Source organism: Lissotriton vulgaris, chromosome 8, assembly GCF_964263255.1.
Source record: "Lissotriton vulgaris chromosome 8, aLisVul1.2, whole genome shotgun sequence".
Taxonomy (NCBI): domain Eukaryota; kingdom Metazoa; phylum Chordata; class Amphibia; order Caudata; family Salamandridae; genus Lissotriton; species Lissotriton vulgaris.
In genome coordinates this window covers 481,341,074-481,363,237 of record NC_141696.1, presented here as the reverse complement: position 1 = coordinate 481,363,237, position 22,164 = coordinate 481,341,074, and the positions used below count along the sequence as shown (strand labels likewise).

The window sequence follows — 22,164 nt, the reverse complement described above, 5'->3', positions numbered from 1 at the left end:
TGGGCCGGAGTCGCCGATGGACCCAGGAAGGGGGGGTAGGCTGATGGCGACTGCGTAGGCTCTGCCGGAGGCACTGGGGAGGCACCACCGGCACCCTGAGCTGTGTCGCGCAACAGGCTAGGGTAAGAGCGACGTCACTTCTTTGACTTCTTCTGCTGCATCTTACCTGACCCCGAGTAAGAAGACTTTGTCGAACGATGGTGGCGGCTCCGCGACCGGATCTCTCGACCTCCCACAGGACCAGGAAATTGAACGGCACAGAGCTAACTCCCAGGCCTCAAGTAATTTTCGGGACTGCTCCTGCAAAGTTTTCGGAGCCATGGCCCGGCAGTCGGGGGCATGATGTGGGGTTGGGGTCTTGGTCGTGCCCCAGGCAGTAGAGACACTTGCGGTGCGGTGCGGGTCAGTCACAGACATCATGCTGGGACAAACCTCGCAAGACTTGAAACCGGGCATCCCTATACACCAGGCATCAAAGACTCAAAAAAGACAGACACAAAAGTCCCCAAAAAACCTCAGTCAAAAATTGACTGGGGGTGGTAGGGCGTGGCCACGGAGGCGACCAAGATGGCCGCATCCGCCGGTCGGGCCCAAAAGCTTCCAATTAGCTCGATGTAGGAGCTTGTTTTGGCAGCGGGACACCATCCTACAGTGCCCTGGACAATGGGGAGCCCATTCGGACGCCCGGAGTGGTGCGCCCTTTGCTCTGGATCTACATCGATGCGAGCCAGCGCTGGGAGCTGAGCCGGCGTTGGGGCCTACATCATAGCTGCAGAGCGTCGTTGCTGGGGCGGTGAGTCTGCGGCTGTTACCTGCCCTTGCGCTGCTTTCTGCTCCTTTCGGCCAGGCCAGCGGGCTTCTCACTTCCCGCTCCTCCCCTGCCGACCTTCTGTGCGGGCCCCGTGGTCTCTGGTGCGCTCGCGGGATGTTGCGGCCTAGTGGGCGTTCCAAGACCGGGGCCTGAGGTGCCGGGTTCGGCGGGGAGTGTGGGTGGGTCTGCGGGGAGTCCCGGGGCGTAGGCGTATCGGGCGGGGTGTGTTAGCTGCCCCCCTCGGCCCCCCAGCGTGCTCCATGGCTGGTGCGGTGTAGAGGCCTGCACTGGAAGCTATACCAGAGTTGTGGGCTCTGCCTCGGTCTGGTAGGGGCGTTATTGGGGGCGCTGGCTGCCTTTGGTCCCTGAAGGTGGTCGCATTACCGGACTCTGGCTGACTTCCTGCCTTGCTGCTGCGTGTTGGCTACCACCTCCGGCAACTTTTCCAATCGGGGGCTTGCTGTGACTCTGTGGCCTGGGCCTCTGCTGGTTGATCCCCACTTGGGCGGGGCTGCATCGTTGGCGGCGCCACATATTGCTGCTCCAAAGGCCCGTCTCTGGTGCATGGTCTGTCACTGGGCGCAGACCTGACTTCCTGTTTTTATACAATCCTCACCTGTGGCCCCTTGACATATTGGGTGCCTGCTGCTGCGTCGTGACCTGTGCCTACTACAGCGTGCTACACCGTGGTGCCTGGTGCGGGTTGCCGCATCGCGGCTGCCGTGATCGCACGCAAGCATCCTCACATCTCACCCGGACTCCACGCTGGTCCTACATGGTTGGTTCCGCATTGAGCCTAGGAGTCGTCTTCTCCCTATCAATTGCTCCTGCAACTCTGGTTCCTGTCGTTCTACGATTTTGGTCTGGTGTGAGCGGCACTGCCTGGGGGCTTGGCTGCGAATCCCCCACTCACTTGGCGATACCCCCTTCGTCGTTCGGACTGTGCAGTTGTGATAGCCTTGCACTCTTCTCGTCTGGACCCACTTCTCTTTTTCAACACGATGGTGAAGAAATACCCAAAGCAGAGTAAGCTGCAATTTGATCAAATCGCTGGGTGCCGCGTCGGATGCTCCCGCCGATCAATCTACTGAGGCCTCTGGCCCGCAGGACGTTGATTGCCCAGTCTCCCTTGCCACAGCCATGTTAGCTAAAATAAGGGCCGGTTTCAAGGCGCTGGATGGCCGGTTTGATGACCTGGATAAGAAATTGGCTGATATGGGATCTAAAATTCAGGTGCGTGATCGGCGGCTGGATGTCGAGGACGATGCTGGATCCTCCTTGAAGCGGCTTGATAGAGTTGAGAAGATACTCAAAGATGTGGCTATCAAGAACGAGGATTTGGAGGCCAGCAGTCGCCGAAATAACATTGAAATTATTGGTGTTCCGGAGACGACAGCCACCGGTCGGATAGCCATGTTCGTGGAACAACTACTGACGGACCTGTTCGGCAGGGAAACATTCACGCAGGGCTTCGTGGTGGAGCGCGCGCATATATCGCTAGGCCCCCGTCCCCGACCAGGCCCGCCTCCAAGGCCTATCATTGACAGGCTCACGAGTTTCCGAGACAGACGCCGCTCTTCGTGCTGCTCGTGACTTGGGGGGACGTCCAGTGGCAGGGTAACAAATTGGCTTTCTTCCCCGACTTCACCATCGTGGTACAGGAGGCGAAGCGCAAGTTTCAGAGGGTCAAGGCAACTTTGAAAAACTTGGGTCTAAAAGTGGACATAAATGGCAGATCTCGAGTGTTCGACACTCCAACGGAGTGCGCAGGAGTTTTGCCGGGAATATAAGAAAGATCATGATGGGGCGTCTGATGTGCCGAGATCTGCTTCCCCGCCACAAGGGGACTCACAGACAAGTATGGAGCTCTTCTCCCAACCCGGGACTGGTTGACGGATTTTTCATACTTCTTTAATGTGCCCTGCTATGCTTAATTTGTTCATTCCCGTTATCTTTCATGCAATGTTGTTATTTGCTCTGGTACCCAACTGGTGTGGCGTTGCCATGCCCTATGGTGAATACCGTAGTGTCCTTTCCTAGTGTTCTAGCTTTGCATTGTGCTTCATTTGCTCCCGCAGATATGATAAGATTTCCATTGCAAGTGCACTTAAATAGCTATTTTGGGGTATGCCTCTTTGGGGTTTGTAGGAGGCTGGATGGTGGGGGGGGTGAGTGTTGCTGCAGTTCTAATGGTCTTTGCAGTTTTTTTTGATTCAGTGGTTGCAATGTGGCTTGGATCATGCATGGCGTCGCATCTGTTGTGACAGTATTTCAATGGTTCAGCTAAGGAATTTGCCTGGTCCTTCCGTGCTTGCACTGATTACGTGGAACGTTAGAGGACTAAATAACACTAGAAAGCGTAGGCAGGTCCTTAATTACATAGTACGACACAAGGTCGATATTGTGTTCATGGAAGAGACACATTTGTCTGCATCGGATCGGGCTCCGGTTGCGGCAAGATAGGGTTCTCATAGGTTCTTATCCAATTACAGTCGCTATGCTAGGGGGGTTGCTATCTTCATACTTAAACGGGTCCTGTTTGCACTTCATAACACGTTCCAGGATCCCGAAGACTGTACCCTGATTGTTACTGGCTCGTTGATGGGACAGAGGTTTACCTTGGTTGTGATTTATGGCCCTAATGAGGACTCCCCGTTTTTTTTTTCATGATTTGCAGGTACGGCTCCTTTCACTCAACCCGGGGCTATTGATATTGGGGGGGTGATTTCAATCTCCTATTGGACCCGCCAGGGACAGCAACTCCGCTTCCCCCGATACTAAGCCCCGTGCCCGACAGGGCTTCAGGGACATATGTGCTCAGTTTTCCTTGGTGGACGTTGAGCTCCAACTGCACACACACCTTCCGGATTTCACCCATTACTCAGGGTTTCATAACACATGGACCAGGATCGACTATTGGTTGGTTTCCCCGGGGGTGGCGGGTTGGTTGGCTGATGTCCTTACCCTCCCCCGCACACTTTCGGACCATTCTCCAGTGATCTTGCGGTTGAATATTCCCAGACAGGGGGGTTATGAGAGGCAGTGGCGATTTCCTGGCCGTGCATGGTTAGATACGGTTTTTAATGAGGTCAGACTGGCGATTGAGGATTACTTAGACATAAACACGGGGTCGGTGGACATGTGGGCGGTTCTCTGGGAGGGCTTATAAGGCTTATATTAGAGGAGTATGCATTGCCAAACACGCTGGTGTCCTACGTGACCTCCGCTCCACTTTGAATCGCATTGAAGGCGACATCGCTGCTTTAGACCACGAGGTGCTCGCTGCGCCTTCCGGGGCTGGGAAGTCGAGGTGTTTAGTGCTACTACTGGAGTTTAGAGAGGCCGCAGAAAGGGAGCTGTTGTTCCTGAGTAAGCAACACGTTGCGCGGCGCTATGGCGAGGGTGAGCGTCCCGGTAAATTGTTGGCCTATACTCTGCGACCCCCGCGTGACTCTGCTTACATCACTGAAATGACTGGCCCTAATGATACTCCTCTGTATTCTACCCCGGATATTTGTGGCCATTTTCTTTCCTATTATAAAGAGCTTTATACCTCTAAGCTTACTGGTGATCTGCGTGGCCAAGGGGATTACCTATCAGAGGTCGCTCTGGTGTATTTAAAACGTTACCTGCAAGACTTTCTGTTAGTCCCCATCACTCCGGATAGTATTGTGGAGGCCATCGATGCCTTGCGTGGCTCGTCGGCTCCCGGTCTTGACTGGTTTTTGGCCGATTTTTATAAGGCATATAAGGACATCCAGGTTCCGCGGTTGGTGGAGGTCTAAGCGGAGGCGCTTGAGGTCGGTATCCTTCCCCCAACGTTCAGAGAAGCGGTCATCATTCTCCTGCCCAAACCAGGGAAGGATGCTAAACTGTGTGGCTCTTACCGGCCTGTCGTTGTTGAACCTAGACTATAAAATATTGGCCAAGGTCATTGCGATTAGATTGTCTTTATTGATGGAATCTATCATTTCGCCGGCGCAGTCGGGATTCGTACCACACAGATCCACCTCTCTTAATTTAAGGACCTTATATACCGTGTTGCACGGGATTGACCCCTCCAAGCCCGCCGCTGCTATACTTCTGGATGCTGAAAAAGCGTTTGATTCCCTCTAATGGGCTTTTTTCCTATCCGTCATGCGCCGTATGGGTATGCCGGAATGCTTTGTCTCCGCGGTGGCTCTGTTATATACCAGTCCGACAGCCAGGCTGCGCCTGAACGGCACTCTCTATGACCCTTTCCCCCTGTCTCGTGGTACGAGACAAGGATGCGCTTTATCCCCGCTCATTTTTATTTTGGCATGGACCCTTTGGTGCGCCAATTCCAGGAGAACCACTTACACCGTGGCCTTCAATTTCGAACGGGTCCCCTTTTAATTTCATTGTATGCGGATAACACTTTCCTCTATGTTAGGATGCCCCATATTAATTTAGAGCCCTTGATTTTGGAAATCATTAAGTTCTGCAAGTTTTCAGGGCTCAGTATTAACTGGCACAAGTCCGTTATTTTCCCTCTTACTGTTAGCACCACCGCCTGGCCTTGCGAATTCCCACTGGAAGGGTGCAGAGACTCGGTTAAGTACCTTGGTGTTCATATTCATCTCGACACCGCTACAATGATTATACTCAACTATGGCAGTGCGATTAGCTTGTTGGAGTCACAGATCGTGAAATGGCTAGCTCATCTGCTGTCTATGGCAGGTAGGATTGCTATAATTAAGATGGTTGTCCTGCCCCACTTTCTCTATCTTTTTATAAACATCCCTATCCCTCTCACAAAGACTTTTTTCATGCAACTGCGTACGCTACTATTGCGATTAGTGTGGGGGGGACAAGACGCCCCGAGTCTGCTGGCAGACTCTTACTTTGCCATATGATAGAAGGGGGTTCGAGGTTCCAGAATTTTATTTATACTACCTGAATGAACAATGCTGCTACGCGTATGTTTTGTTTCACCCGGATGCACGCGTCCCATATTTAAAGCCGGAGGCAGACTTGGAACTCCCGCGCCAGCTCGATACTATCCTAACTACGGGGTTCCCCCGTGATCCGCGAGATGTTCAAACGGTCTCTACCACATGTTGGGCTTGGGACAAGCAACGCAGGTTGTTGGGATTTGAATCGTTATACTCTCCTGAGTTACCTCTGCCTAACCCTTCTCTGCTCCCAATAATGGGGGAAACCTTGGTCCAACGCACCCTGGAGAAATTTCACGTTCGTACACTCGGAGATTTATTCCCGGATGGTCACGCCTTTTCGATATCGGAGGAAGCCCGCTTCAGTGATCCCACTTTTATGGACACCTTTGTCCTGACTCGTGTTCGCTCCGCATTTCGAGCCATTTTCCCTTCCTTTCCTTCTGCCCCATAGCCGATTCACTCCATTGACGTTGTTGATACATTGCGCTGCTGGTGCGCATTTGATTTCAAAATTATATAAACAGTGTTGTGAGATTCGGCCAGTATCTGATACCAGGGTGCGGACGGCCTGGGAAGTAGACTTCGGTAAGCCTATTTCCGACGACCAGTGGGAACAGTGTTGTAGGGCCACCAGGGAGGTATCATTGAACAGCAGACACAAACTACTCCATTTTAAGTTCCTCCTCAGGATGTACCACACTCCTGCACGCTCCCATAGAATAGACCACACCAGACCACCCCACTGCCAGAGGTGCTAGTCTCCCTTTGCTGACTTCGCTCGCCTTGCCTGGACGTGTCCTAAAATACATCAATAATACTGGACGCGTGTTCACTCTACACTGGGGGGACATACTATCCATGCAGCTTTTGCCCACTCCAGAGATTGCTCTGCTGGGTTATGTGTCCAACTTCCATCTGAAGGTTGGAAAACTGGCTGCCTTGGGCTTTCTATTGGCCAAGCGTGAGATTGCGTTATTGTGGGGGTAGCAGTAGAATCCCCACTCTGCAAACCTGGCTCAGAAGCTTGGTGATTTGCAACGCCAATTGTAAGGAGTTTTCCACTTTAATTCCTAGTTCTTCCAGACCCGTGAACATTTGGGGCCCATACAGAGACTACATAGTACGGCACAAGGCGACACAGGGCACACAGGCGGCTTCTGGCATAGGGGGTGGGTTAGGTTCCATTTTTAGGTACGAGTAGAGGGTATTATTTGTCATTGCTTATGGACATTCTCGCCTCACTGCTGCTAGGTTTGGTTTTCATTGCTGTGGACGATGCTATCTTCTTCTATTTTGTACTACTGTGTTGTTTGATCTCTTATGCTTTGTATGTGTTCCATATTTGACTGTACTTCACTTCTTGATTCCATTGCCATATGTGACTGTTTTATGCTTGATCTGCTACATGTGAATTCTGACACCATTGTTGTTCTAATCTGCATTGTACCATCGTTGCAACGCTTATGTGTAAAAACCAGAAAATAAAGTTTAAAAAAATACAATAAAAATTGACTGAGTGTACAGCTCTCTCCGGATCTGCGCTTGCTGGCCCGGGAAAAGAATAAACTGACGTCAGCGCGCAAGGGTGGTGTCCAAGTAGCTGCCGCAACCCCATCCCGTCGATCAAGACACCTACGAGGGACGCGGAGCTGCACAACGCCACCTTCCGACCCGCATGTGTACTGCTGACTAAATCTTTTCGGATCCAGTCTGACGCATGGGGGTAATTCTATGGTAAGGAATCTATCACTAACGTGTCTCATTCAGATAATGTCAAAATAACCTATACAGTATTCTAAAAGATTCATTTGAATAAAACCTTTTTTGCATTGTACAGCACATTCTGTCTAAGGGTTTGCATTTGAATGCTTCAGCCAACATTCATTGAAACTGTTGCATGAAATGGCAGAGTGCTTTAAGTGGAAAAGTCATTTGTAAATCTAAGCAAGATCATGTTTAATCCTACCTTTTGAATAGGGCTAATGCATGTGTTAAAGAAATGTATGTGTAACCTGCATCCCAGATTCAAAGTAAAACATGCTGATGCAGAATTTCATGCTTATGAGGTGGAGTTAACAGAAATACTACTGAATTCAGCAGCAGTAACACATTTTATTTACAGTGCATTAAAGCTGGAAGACTCCAGCAAGCCCTATGAACAAACAGAGTATTATTTTTAATATTACAACAGAAGCTCGGTTAGGAGTGTAGCAGTTACGAACCATGATATCAAATATGGGAGTAAATGAGCAACAAACACTGAAGTAAAAACTGACAAGTGGTTTCCCTGAAAGCTACTAATTATGTTTTGATGGGTACGAGGTAACTTTTAGGTGCTAGATGCGGATTGCAGCGCTCCATAACGAAAGGCAGAATGAGGATGGCAAAAGGAAGACAAGGGTGCTTGATGGTGGGAGAAAAGAGCAAGTGATAGAAAAAATGGTTATCTGCTTATAAACCGGTTTCGACAAACTAAAATGGTCTCCATTAGCATTCTTCCCAAAAAGTATTGAACAAATCTTTGAGCAGAGCGAGAAACAGTTACAGCCACGCCAGATGGTAGCCAGATGGAAGCAGGCATGAATTAAAAGCAAAACACTTCTCAAGACGAAGTTCAGAGAACACTTTGATCACTCCATTTCCTACTACCAATGTACATGATGGTATGCACCAAAGACAATCCCTCACAGAAGAAATCTGTACCACCACACACATAGAATCAGGCAAAGAACCAACCTCCTCCAGAGGTTCAAATTTAGTGAAAACAAAGAGAAAGAGGAAGTCTAGAGCTGCAGACATGAACTTAAGTGTATTCACCCGAGAGGAAATGGTCTCCTTCCAAACACACAGAAATACTAAATTGCCGATCTATAACAAGCATTGGCAAAGCAAATACGTCCGCCTATGTGAGATCTGTTGGTTATGCCAATGTTTTAGTCATGTTGCAACATGCATGAAAATAAAGAAAAAAGCTGTATGCCACAGCCTGTGTTGTCTGCGTCATAGTGCTTTTTTAAAACTTTCATCCATGATGCACTGAAGCCAGCGCTGCTGAACAATATGGCTAAAAAAACATTGACAAAGCCAACAGATCTCGCATAGGCGAATCATATTGGCTTTGCCAGGGCTTGTTTTTACTGATGTGACTAGAAAGCATTAATAAACCTTATTATCCTCTCCAGTCACATTTCTAACTCTCTTCTGTCCCACCTTACCTGACCTATTAGCAGGTAATTAAATATATTAAAAAACACACAACTTGAAAGATCCCCAGGTAACGCCCATAGCAACAATAGAACTGGAATCTCTGATGATGAGAGGCCTGCTGATAAAGCATGATATTTGGACGGTGAGGGATTGTCACAGTTTTTTATTATTTTTATAAATACACAATGAAAACATAGAACTGTAGAAGTCCCTAACGTTCTAATAATACAATTTCCTCTAGACATGCTTTCTCAGAGCTAGAGGATTTCAGCAGTCTGCCCATTCTCCAGATGTGCCTTCTCAGTGCTAGAAGGCTCTGGCAGTATACCCTTTCTCTAGATGTGCCTCCTCTGTGTTTCTGCAATCCCTGCCTGGCATTGTCAGTTCAATAACATAAGATGTCAGCAGTGAGCAATTTATCAGGATGGGTCTTGTGAATGCTTAAAAGACACTCTCATAGTATTCAGCCGCCAGGAGTGTCTACCTACCGTTTTAGGTTGAATCAGCAGTCTGAGCCAGACAGTCTAGCGTTCTTAGTTTTGCTTTGAATCCGTGTGATATTGGATCTCTAAATGTTTATGCAAACTTGCTGATTCAGGCAATGAGACAGAGGCTCTCTACATTGGTTTTTACTAGCGTCTTGAGGATACCCTTGTTCCCTCGCCCCAGATATATATTGTTCGCTACTCCCATTTTGTGGACCTCTGCACAAAGAGCAGGTCAAAGTCACAGGTTTACAGTACTACATGAAACAGAGGGCGCCTGAGCTGACCGGGGAGAGGCGAGGCCTACCCAGGCCCCAGCACAGTTTCCAGGTGATGAGGGGGGGCTTTTAGCATTTCCAAGCAGAACAGGGAAAACACACACAGGGCTACTGATGCATGTGTTTCATATTCACCGAAAGGTCTGGTGCATTACTTCTGAAACAGATGGGGCTTAGTTATTGTTTGCAACTTAAGAACTCACACGCGGCAATCTCTTCCCGAATTATTTATGAGATATTGTTTAAAAAAACCTAAAATAACACGCTGCAGTGTTTTTCTTAGGTTTCGCCTGCCAACATCACATGGCTTTCCACAGGGAGGGATATTGTTTACTTTAAATGGCTTGGAGCCCACCCCTTACTTACCATTCGTTGGCATCATTGTCACTTTCTTTGCTGCCTCGTAATTAGCCCGCGAGTGCTGAGCATCACTTCCTTTTCTTTTTTTCTTCTGTGGAGCATTGGCCAAGCAGATTCATTCATCCTAAATGGTGTCCATCCACTGCTTGCCTGGTGATTGATGTACTATTTCTTGTTCCCCTCCACCCCTCCCGCCCCTTGTTTGCAGTGCTTCTTTCATTTCCCACCCACCCCTTTTCCGTGTTGCGTTCCACTCCCCCCTCTACCCCCAACGTCTGAGAGTCTCCTGATACAGCTCCTTGATTTCCAACTCTGGAATATCTTTGGTTTAAACCTCCAACAGTCTGTTCACGTCTTCTCAGAACAAGGTGATTGTTACTATCATTTTCTATCATGATTGACTACTGCACACATCTGCTACTCCTGTTTGCAAAAGGGTCTTAATATTTGTAGCTCCATCTCCTTTATTTCCAACCAGTAAAATATATTTTGCACCCTCGCCCACTAGAACCTCCCAGTCTAAAACGCATTTATTTAGAAAAAAACTGAGCATGTTTATTTTTGGTAACCCACGAGGGTCATATTGAGACTTCCAATCCTGGGATGCAACTCACTGGGAGACCCACATGAGGACCATAAGTTTTAATTGGGAATAAATTGGAAGTAAGACTGCATGGCTATGCCTACTGTCTTTGAGAAAGGACGAAAGGTCAGAAACGTGACAGGCACTGTACTGCCTTCAAGTGTTATTTACCAGAATTGTTCTTCTGCCTAACAAATTTGAACTTGTTGCGAGTGCACTTCTCTGGGCAGATATATACATTTATTAAAAATTATATATATATATATTTTTTTATAGAGAGTTGTATCCAGCGTTGACAAGACCCAAGGGTATCAGAGCTTGTTACAATACTGACACAGGCAATATTATCAGACAACAATAAGTGAGAGTATAATCTATATACACACACACATATGAAGTGTTTATACATGCATGTTAAAAAAGAGTACATTTTTGTGGTAAAGGCATATGTGTGGTAAAAACGTTTGTGGTAAAGGCATGCATGTTCAAAACGTGTTGTAAAGGTATGCGTGATTCAGTCATACATCCATTTACAAGGATTGGAAACAATAGGCCAACCAGACAGATACACTGTTAACCAAGATCTAATGATAAAAAAGTAAATCAGAAGACTACTATTATTTGGATTAGTCAGGTTTGGTCCACCCTGGAAATCCACCGCAAATATATATGCTCTTTTGGTTTCAGCAGGTTTACTATAAGAGAAGGTAATGTGGAATAATAGATTTGCTGAGAGAAGAGCAGCCAAAGAATAACATTTCTGGCTTCTAGCTCTCTTAGGTGTGACATTAGCAGGGGAAAAGAGGTGAACCCTATTAAGTGAACCCTTTTAGTATACGCTTGTAGCTCAACAATGAGTACCACCACATACTCAGTCCAGCCTCCAAATCTCCAGGGTGATATCACACCTGGTCAGTATCCAGTCGAGATGGTACAGTTGTCATGGCTTTAAATATAATTTTTAACCTAGGCCATAACTACTTTTTCTCGTGGTTTCAAGGTATATGGTAATTAAAGGATGGTGAAATAAGTAGCTGGAATGCATTTGTCCTAAGAGTATTGCTGCTTTTGTACGTGAGTGCAAGAAAACTGGACCGGAGTATTTAGATTGTTGGTTTCTATGGTATATAGTACATGATTGGGCTTGTTGCATCCATGGCAGAAAGCATGTCAGTTGGGCAGCCAAGGGGGTAAACCTTCCAAGCATCTAATGCAGAATTACCATATGTATACAATAACAACTAAAAATAATAAAACTGTTAGAATACGTATAAAAATGTAGTCCATACGGATGGGCACAGTGCATTCATACGCCAAACTGCATACAATCAATGCCCAAGTTGAAACTGGAATGAAATTGTAATATTCAGTATCTGAAATGCTTCTTAAATATGTTAAGCACTACAAAAATAAGAACAGAAGAATATCAGCTTCACCCAAGGGATTGTTTATGTCTCATTCACTTCTTCTTTGTCCTGATGGCTGGGAGTCCCATGTCCTTTAGTTGCTATCTGCCTTTACTTATATATTGATTCCAACAGGCAATCCAGAGGTTCTGGGTGACAAATTATGTCTAACCCAGAGTTCCCTCCATGAAAGGTAGGCTTTCCTCACAGATCTGACTTCAACATCTTTCATTTCCGAGACCTACGGAGCACAATTCAGGCTCATATAAAAGGGAAACAAGAAGAAAATGAAGGGAGACTCATATTGACAGGCAACCCAAGCAAAAATAGGTGTATACAATTCTCAGTCTAGCAGGAGTCATTAGCATGTGCTAGAAGCTAATCAATTCAATATGGAGTTATTTTTACTTTACCTTTGCTGGTGTGTCACTGGTTGCTGTTCTAAGCAGGTATTTGGAGTTGTAAGCTGGTGCCTGATTGTAATACCCAGCTGCTGCCTGGGTAGAAACTGAAAACATAGGAAAAGGGTTAATAATACACTGCAGACATAAGTAATTGAAAATGATTATTATTATATTTCAAGTTCCTACAAAACCAAACAGTGTTTATACAACTTTGTAGATACCAGGCTTGGTTTCATTAGAATAAGTAGTATTGTATCACAAATAAACAATCTATAGCTTAGTGCAGCTTAAAAAGTGTGACAAGTGAATAAGTTTAATTTAAGTAATTTATGTTCTTAAACACTAACATACATTTACCTGTTAGGGGGGTACCATGAAAGCTTGGGGTCCCTTGATAACCATCTGGCATAAGCTCGGTTCCAAAACTCTCAGAAGGCCATCGGCCAGAGTGTGCATTGCCACTGTAACTGAGTTTCAATTCACGAACCTCATTCTATTGGATAAAATAAATAAAACATAAAACAGTAGGCGTAATAATCAACGGCAATATGCAAGTACAGTACTGGAAATATTGTGATATATAAACTAATACAAAGTACGAATGATAGATTTAGTCCTTTCAAGGAATCATAACAGGTTACTTATTGTTATAGCTCCAGGACTTCAGGACGGATTTATATTTTGAAGGCCGGCCCGAAGTTTCACCATGGGGACGGAGTAAATAACTCTGTCTCCATGGCGGTGGGACCGCACGCCAAATTTATAAATAACGCCCAAGCAGGCGGTCATTTATAAACATTGACAGGAACCACCGGCACAGTGCTTACTGTCAATGTACATCGCTGTTTAGTACAAGGCTGTGACAGCATGACACAGCCCTGCCCAAACAGTTTTATTTTCAAAAAGAAAATCTTCAAACAGGATTTTCTAGCTGAAAATAAAGAAAGTAATGCTCCCCTCACCATGAGTCATCGCCCAAGGCAAGGATACCATTATTTACATTTTACTGTCCCTCTGAGCCAGGGTTTTCCTAACAGGGACGGACAGTAAAAAATAGCTATATGTTGGCCCATCCTGACTGGGTGGGTGGACATACATAGAAAAACAAATTGTGTAGCTGAACCGTTCCTGAGTGAAGAAATTATGTGTATTTGGCGTGACCGGGGGTGTAGATATAACACCCTTGGGCATCCATTTTGTTGGATGTATTTGCCTCACACACCCAAATGGGTGTCATGCTTCATCATTGGCGTTGCTCCTCGTCGGGGAGGCGGTGCAATCCCCGACGGGCTCACCTCAAAGAGGGGCTCTTTGGCGGAGATCTTTTGTATCCAACTGCCTTATGGTGAAGTGCGGGTATGTGGGTAATGGAGCAGATAGCCTCGAAGGTGAATTAAAATGTAGTGGGGAGTACCAAAACGACTTTATTCTGGGGGTCTCCCGCTACGGTTAAAAACGTGAAACTAACTCACTGGGTGCCAACCAATTAGGTATGTTGGCCCTAGTTGAGATTAGCAAAGAAATATGGTCAACATGTTTCTCGCATCAGGATATTACCCGCGATTCATCAGGACCTCACAGGTGTGGAAATTATAGAAAAATTCTATTCATTCATTCATCCACATGCTAGTGTCAAGTGTAAAAACCAATATTATGGGTGTTGGTTACCTCTGTAATATTGTCCTAAGCCTAAATTGGGAATAAGAATAATAAGACAGGGTTAATAGCATTGAGAATAAGCCAAAACACAAAAATGATCAGGGCCAGTAATACACGCAGTGTGACATGCTAGTGATGGTGAGTTGCCAACTAGCGTCATTAAACCATGGCCGCCTAAAAGCGGCGTGCCGTGTGAACAACACACCAAACAGTGTGCTAGAAAAAAGGTGCTATATAATAAAATCAGTGTTATGGAAGTTACAGGTTAAAAGCAGCAGCAGCAGTCTTACAAGAAACTCGAAGTACTTTTTCTCCGGTGCACATTAAATGTTAAAAGTGCTCACTCGATATGAAAAAATGAAACAATGGCATAGCAGGCACCCATCCAGCTCACCTAAAGGTCAGGAGTTATGTGCCACATGAGTGTTCGGCGGTTGTTGACATCAGGGAAGAACCTATAGGTATGGATGGGGGAAGAGGAGGCATATACAGCGTCAGGATAGAGGCATGTAGCAGGTTGGTCTCAGCCCCTTGCGTACAGCGGGGCCGGAATCGGCAGAGTTTTAACGGGAACAAGGGGGCGGGGACAAAGACCCCAAATGTGCAAGCAGAGCCCGTCTTACCTCTAGCTTCCTGTGTTACGGCGTAATCACCTACCCATCCCCGCCGAGCTCGGATAGATGGACGAGCTCGGCGGCGGGCGCCATATCTAGTCAGGCGTGCCCATGGCAACGGCGTCTGGTCCCGCCCCGACGTTGTGAGCAGGTGATCCGCCTGGTTATTGCGGTCGCCATCTTAAAATGGGTAAATTCGGTTTAGCGTGCAGCCCAATTTAGTGTACAAAGCTACGCTAATGACAGGAATGGTAAAAATAGTATTCTGATGAATAGGAAATGTGAATTCTATCAGTACCTAGGTGTGAGTAGATGTGTTGCGTATGGGTCGCATTGTGAAGGCAAGTCGGGAATGGATCAGGTGGTCCAAAGGTTGACACGGCGGCCATTTTAGAGTGGAATACGGGTTATGGCATGTAACACATGGGAATCTGGGTTGCTAGACTACAAACATCCACCCTTAAAGATGTTATCTGCCGTGTTTTCTATTTGCCGTGTTTTCGTATGTCCAACCAATGACTAGAGCGTGGAATGGCAACAAAAAAGCCCCATTGTGTATTATAGTTCAATTGTGAGAAGGAAGCATCTCAGGATTAAAATGTAATATACCCCAGGTGTGGGTCCTAGTTTTTGGTATCAGTATATAATGTCACAATATCGTTTGTAGCAATAGTCTGTATTAAAGGGAGTGCCAAGGGATATCCTCATTGAGACCTCTGCTATCAGAAGCTAATCGGTGAACCCACCTTTGTTCTTTCCGGAATAAGGCTTGTTTAGGGCAGTTAGGGCTGGATTCTAACACTAGCCATTTGAGTGAGTCTGCAGTGTGATTGGCCTCAACGTAGTGCTTACACATTTTGGTATGCGTCTTCTTGCAGCGGAAATTGCTACGATGTTCAATGATGCAGGTTTTTATTGGACGTGTCGTCATCCCAATGTATTGTAGTCCACATGGGCATGTTAGCATGTAGATACAGTGGGAGGTGTTGCAATTTGTATGACCCCTGATCTCCCAGTTGAAGGTATCAGTTAGTTGGATTGTCTTATGTATGGCTGTGTAGACACACACTCCACAGGATCCACAAGGGTAGTGACCCTTGACTGGAGGTAAGTTCCATAATGTCTGTTGGACCCCCTTCTTTAGTACATTCGGTCTTGTGCTTATCAAGATGTCTTTGATATTCTGGGATCTCTTGAAAGCAAACCTTGGTGTTGCAAGGCTAAGGTTGCCAGTGTTCAGAATGTCCCAGTGTCGTTTGATCACACTTTTGATCTTAGTAGACACAGGGGTGAAGGTAGTAACACAGGTTATGGGTTGGTTCTCAATCGGTACCACTTCCCGTGGTTCAAGTAAGGCCTCTCTGTGGTTATTTCTGGCCCGTTTGAGAGCTTTGGTGACCTCTCCCTTAGGGTAACCTCTGTCCAATAGATTCCTGGACAGGATTGCAGATTCTTGCTTGTAATCAGTTAGATCACTGCAATTACGCCGGACCCTGAGAAATTGTCCGAATGGGAGGTTGGAACGTAGGGCTTTTGGGTGGTGGCTTGTGTAGTGGAGCAAGCTATTACGGTCGGTGGGCTTTCTGTACATAGAAGTACTGAGTGCTCCCCCTTTCAGTCTTATTGTCAGGTCAAGGAAGACATACAGCCATTTCAAAGACAGCCCTTACGCCGTCTGAGAGGTTTGGCTAAGGTGGTAACAGAGTAGCCACCGATATAGTCAAAGCTAAGGTTCACCCGCAAATGTGTTGGTGGAGGTAAATCAATCTGGTGAAGGTAAAATGATTCTTGGGAAAATTATTCAACAGTCATCATTCTATATTCCGGTTTGTGTTTTATTTGCTTTACTTACAAGATTACATCATATTTACTTCTAATAAATTAAAGATTTTCCTGTAGTTGAACCGTCAGGGAGGCCTACTGAGATTTAAGATCACGAGGATCTGATAGAAGACAAAGCCCTATAGCCTGGATCAGATGAACTAGTGAGATGTTCACACCATATGCAGGAGTGCTGTTTCCCACTAGTGTATGTGGGCCTAGGGTGTTATATAAAGGATGTGCTGTGTCTTCGGCTTGTATCCAGCTCTGAGGAATGTGATGGAACAGCTAAATGTTGCCCAAATAATTACTTTTGTGGGAAAGCTCTGTGTTAGACACTCTCCGATGCACTCTAAATCTGGCATTTGTCATCATTCATTAAGATTTTGTTTACTTTGGGAAACCCAGAGTGACACTACATTGTGTCACTGTGACATTTCCCAGCAAACCTGAACGCATCTTTTTTATTATTCTTTTCCTGAAGAGCTTAAACAAAGTTCTCCAATCTTAAAATCAGGGTGGTTACACACGGAGATCCCCTTTTCATATATCTTGAGTTACTCCGGTCTTCAAGTGTCTTTTGGTGTTCGCAATTTTCTGGTAGCATCCTTCAATACTTAAAGTGCATTTATGGATCAATGTATTACCTTGGTATCTTAGGTGTTGTTTCGGACAGGCAGCTTACGATCCCTACTTGAAGTACAACGGGGATAAGCTAGGGTTATAGACTGTCTTAAGGAGTACCAACTTGCTTGGTGAGCTCTTTTAAATTTACATCTCAGGCTGGTTCTCTGTGTAATTGAACAATCAATGGTTGGACATACAAAATTATATTAAAATGTATGAAGTTTGTCAATTCTCTCATTTACTTGAATTAACTGTAGAGCGTGTGGATACTTTGATAGACCTCATGACTGTGAGGTCTTTCTTAGGGCTTTCTAGTTTTTCATCCACTGTTATCAACTTAATTGTCTCGTATGTCTAAACAATGTTGAGGTAATGATAATTTATTTAATTGCATAGCTTTTTCAGTAGTACTGCTTTTAGTTAGTGTTCATTTGGATGTGAAAGACACATTACTTATTTTCGGTAAAGCTTTCTTGTGGCTACTCAGGCATACTGCAGGTTCCTTACCTTTAGAATATTTCCCAGGCAAAAGACTACATCTGCAAATTAATTTTAAAAGCAGTGCTCCCAGGCGCCACTGAGTGACGCCATGCAGCTCCGTGTTGGGTTTCTTCCGTCCCATAAGTAATGGAGCAAGCCGCATATAAATGCGATCCCTGCTCGTAAATGACAGTTACTTTCTTTCCGTACCTTTCAAATCAATTTTTCAGTGTGCCAGGGAATGATGTACCGAAGACTGCAGGATTCAAACGATGCAGTGAATGTAGGAAACCTATACCTCCATAGTCACAACCTCGCGTGCTGACGTCTGTTTCTTTCTGAATCGCTGTTGGTGCAGTCGTACGTGGAAGCCTTAGAACTCTGATTGGCCAGTATGCAATCTTATTAATATGAAGTGAAAGAGTCCATTCCACAGACTGGGGAGGATGGTGGGTCAGTGAAGAATCTAGTTAGAGTACCCACAAGAAAGAGGGTTACTGAAGGTAAGTAACTCTTTCTCCTTGTGGATGTTTCTAACCAAAGAGTCCTTACCATCTGAAAAGATACCAAATCTGTACCTCTGCAGGTCGTGGGTCTGTGGAATGACTCGGAGAAGGAAATCCTGCAGGACAGACTGGGCAAAATGCACCTCCAGCAAGACCAGACAATCCAGGCAGTAGTGTTTTGTGAATAGGTGGACTGACACTCACTAAGCATCCTGGCAGATGCCAAAACTGGCAACCCCTGTTGCAGAGTAGTGGTCGCAGCTTTCACTATGGTGGAATGAGTGTCTAAGTCTTCCGGAAGATGTTAATTTGCCAGCACATAACATATCTTGATGCACAAGACTATCCTCCTGGAGAAGTTCTTCTTTTGCACGTCCTACCCCACAAAGGGTTGATTGGTCATCCAATATTCACTGGTGCAGTCAATATAGAATCTCAGGGCCCTCTTGGGGTTGAGTCAATGGAGTTGTTCAATCTCCATCGAGGTGTGAGAAGGGGAGAAGAAAGATGGTAAGGTGATGGACTGCCCTATATCGAAGGGCGTGGTAACCTTCAGGAAGATAGCTTTTGTCTGAAGAACTAATTTGTCCATAAAATAGTTGGTATACGGCTGCTGGACCAAGAGGGCCTGCAATTCATTCACATGACGAGCTGTGGTAATCAGGAGAAAGATTAAAAGCCATCAGCTCTCCGTCTCCAGGCATGGGGGTGTAAGTTGTATAGGTATGTGTGCAGGACCCTGCACTGCAATGGGAGATCATTCTGAAAAGGCAGCTGGATTGAAAAACAGATGCTCATGGCCAGAAGTTTCGAGTACTACAATCCTCAAACAGTCTGAAGCCACTAGGATGATTTTTCAGATCTTTTCCATAACTCTGGGCATGAGAGGCAGCACAGGGAAGGGGTTCAGGAGCTTTTGAGCTCTAGTTTAAGTTAAAGGCGTCTCTGAGCGAGAACTGCCTTGGGAACTCCAATGCCTAGAAGCTTTGACACAGCAATTTCTCTACGTGGCGAAAAATTAGAACGAGGGATATACCAATTGCTGGAAAGTGCCCTGTGCCACATCAGAGTGTAGCAACCATTTGTGGTCTTGTAGGCAATGTCGGCTGAGTTTGTCCCCCCTGCTGTTTAGAGATCCTGCTAGGTTTTGTATGATTAAGAAGCTCCCCTGATGATTCACCCACTGCCAAAGGCACAAAAGCCTCCCGGCACATGATCTACAAACAACTCTATGCCTTACATTTTGTTGCAGTATCACATATCAGTTGTGTTCTGTGAGAAACTGCACCCATTCCTCCTTGAAAGCACTTTCAGTACTATGAAAATAGGCAGCAAGTCCAACAAGTTGACATGGAGACAGGCTTTCACAAGAGACAGAGAATAGTTGTGGTATAGTTTTTAGTGCCTAGGGTCTCTCTACATAGTAGTTGTGTACTCTTTTCGTGCACATTGTGTGAAGGATTTGCTCCACCTTTGGCGTATATTTCTTTAATAATACCCTTAAGGACACCATGTGGTTGATTTCACCTTCAACGTGAACCTCAGGTGTATTCTGGCAGTAAACTTGCCATGATGACATGTGATGTACAGCTCTTCCAATCTAAACACCAAAATTTCACCTAACCTCCGGGCAGAGGGAACAGCTATCAGGAAGGGAGTCTTGCATGCAAGAAATTAAAGCTCACTGTTAGTATAGGTTGAAAGAGTTTGGTCGTTCGAGGTGAGAACCAAATGTGCTGTCATGCTGTTACCACCCCCTGCACTGGAACATAAATATGAAGTCCCTTTATTGTCATTGACAATAGATCATAGTAACACTGTGTTGGCGTCAAGCATATCCTCTTAACAGAATATTGCTGCTCAGTGTACATATATGGAAACATGTTGAAGATCCGGCCTAGTTGCCTAACAAATATTATGGCAACAGCTAATATGGTTCACGCCATGTCTGCTGTATGTCATTTTGCGAACACCATGTTTAAATCCTCTTCCTATTCTTTTTATAAGTGGCATTCGTAGACACTGCCCTTGAATTAGTCAACACCTGAAAACAATCTTGGGAGAGACCAAGATGTCCAAATTCTAGGAGAGTAGGAGCCATGTTGAAAATCTGAAGGACACTGGTTTCTGAGGGAATATGCAAACCAGGTCCCTGTTTGGTTTGATGTGGGTTGCTAGTAGTTATAAAGGGAAGAGAGGTCTTGGACCAGTAGCTCCGGATACCTCATCTGTCAATCTCACTTCAGAGCAACTAGAATTATGAGCCAATTAGTACTCACGGTGGCTTCGCACAAGCTTTTGCAGAAGAGGGATCTCAGAAAATACATGTAGAAACTTTGTTTGCTTAAACATGTTGCCCAGTGATAATGAGTCTGGAGGCGAAAGAGAGCTTTGGCATTTTTCCTTATTTCTTTATTATATTTCTTGTAGTTACAAAATGAAAACTTAACATATTAAAGGGGGTAATGAAGTGCACACAGCTGCCAGAAATGTGATCAATTTAAAATAAGTGAGTCATCAATAACCTCATCAAGAACACAGAAAGAGGAAGCCCAAAACAAATCGGAGGTCAGGTACTTCGACAATACAGCAATTAAGCCTTAGAAAGTAGAAAGCCTCCCAGCTTCTCAAAACAGAGAAGTTTCAATCCTACTGAACGGTGACCCCAAAAGGATCGCAAATCTGCTATTGCCAACAATTATCATAAGCAACAAGCATGCCCCTAACCTGGAACAATAAAAATACCACACAGAAACTCCTGTGCAGTCTATTACAGCCACTTGTGCCAGCATTCCTCCTACTTTGGATCCAACATCATACCGAAACCGCATTATGGCTGACCATTTATCACTGTATAAACAAGCACAGAGGTAGACCTTTCCAGCAACTTTAATGTTTTGAATAATAGCACTCCTTTGTCCAAGGTATAGGGCCTACAGCAAGAAAAAATAAGTTACCTGTACCTTTATTGTTCTCCAGAATATACATCTTTTAGAGATTTACATGCTTGAACCTTTCCTATCATTAAGGCGGTATTCCCACATATAATAGTAGTACAAAGAAAACAATGTACATTAAAGATTACATTAAAAACAAATTCACACCGTTTTCATAAGAATTAAACATCAACCTATCAGGAAGCAACGCCTGAAGAACTCTTCATCTCAAGGTTCGCCACAACTCAGATTTCTCAGGATGAATGTAAAGGCAATATTATTATTATTATATTTATTTTTGTAGAGCGCGCAGCTACCCTGAGGTTTCCCGGCGCTAAGGACATAAAGAACGAAAATACAGAAGGGGACAGAGGGCTATTGAAAAAGAAATTATTGGTTAAACAACCATGTTTTTAAGTTCTTACGGAATTGGAGGTAGCAATCGTCCGTGCGAAGCAGAATTGGGAGAGAATTCCAGAGAGAGGGGGCCAGGTAGGAAAAAGAACGGCATCCCTGTCTAACTCGGTTGATCCTGGGTATCTGAAACTTATGTTGGCTAGAGGAACGTAAGGTTCTTGGGGGGCAATATTGATGGACAAGGGTGCTCAGATAGGAGGGGGCTTTACCTGCCTTGATTCTGTGCATAAAACACAGAGCTTTAAATTTTGCGCGGTGTTCGATACGGAGCCAGTGAAGACTCCGAAGACCAGATGAAGTTGGGGATCTTTTAGGTAGCATGCATATCAACCTAACTGCTTCGTTTTGCACTGTTAGTAGTTTCCTGGTGACTTCTTTACATGCCCCCAGATATAAGATGTTGCCGTAGTCCAATCTAGATGTAATTAGAGCTTGGACTACGGTTTTTAGTGTATTCTGGGGAAGCATCCACCTGATTTTCTTAAGCCACTTGAGGATGGTAAAACAAGTGGCTGCCACTCTGACCGCTTGTTGTTTCATGGACATATGTTCATCAAAAATGATGCCCAGATTGCGAGTGGTTTTGGAGGGGGTGGGTGTAGGTCCCATCTGAGGTGGCCAATGTTGGGGGCCCCATAGGGTAGTGTGTTT

The 22,164-nt window shown here is 45.5% G+C and overlaps 1 protein-coding gene across 1 annotated transcript in view; it reads right to left on the bottom strand.

The window, feature by feature from the left end:
* LOC147697214 (E3 SUMO-protein ligase RanBP2-like) overlaps positions 1-22,164 on the bottom strand; it is a 485,030-nt gene that overhangs the window by 251,660 nt on the left and 211,206 nt on the right. The window contains exons 18-19 of the mRNA XM_086934287.1: positions 12,811-12,946; positions 12,463-12,557 (exon numbers count right to left, since the gene is read on the bottom strand). Of these exons, the coding sequence (XP_086790413.1) occupies positions 12,463-12,557; positions 12,811-12,946 (231 nt within the window). The remainder of the gene's footprint in view (positions 1-12,462; positions 12,558-12,810; positions 12,947-22,164) is intronic.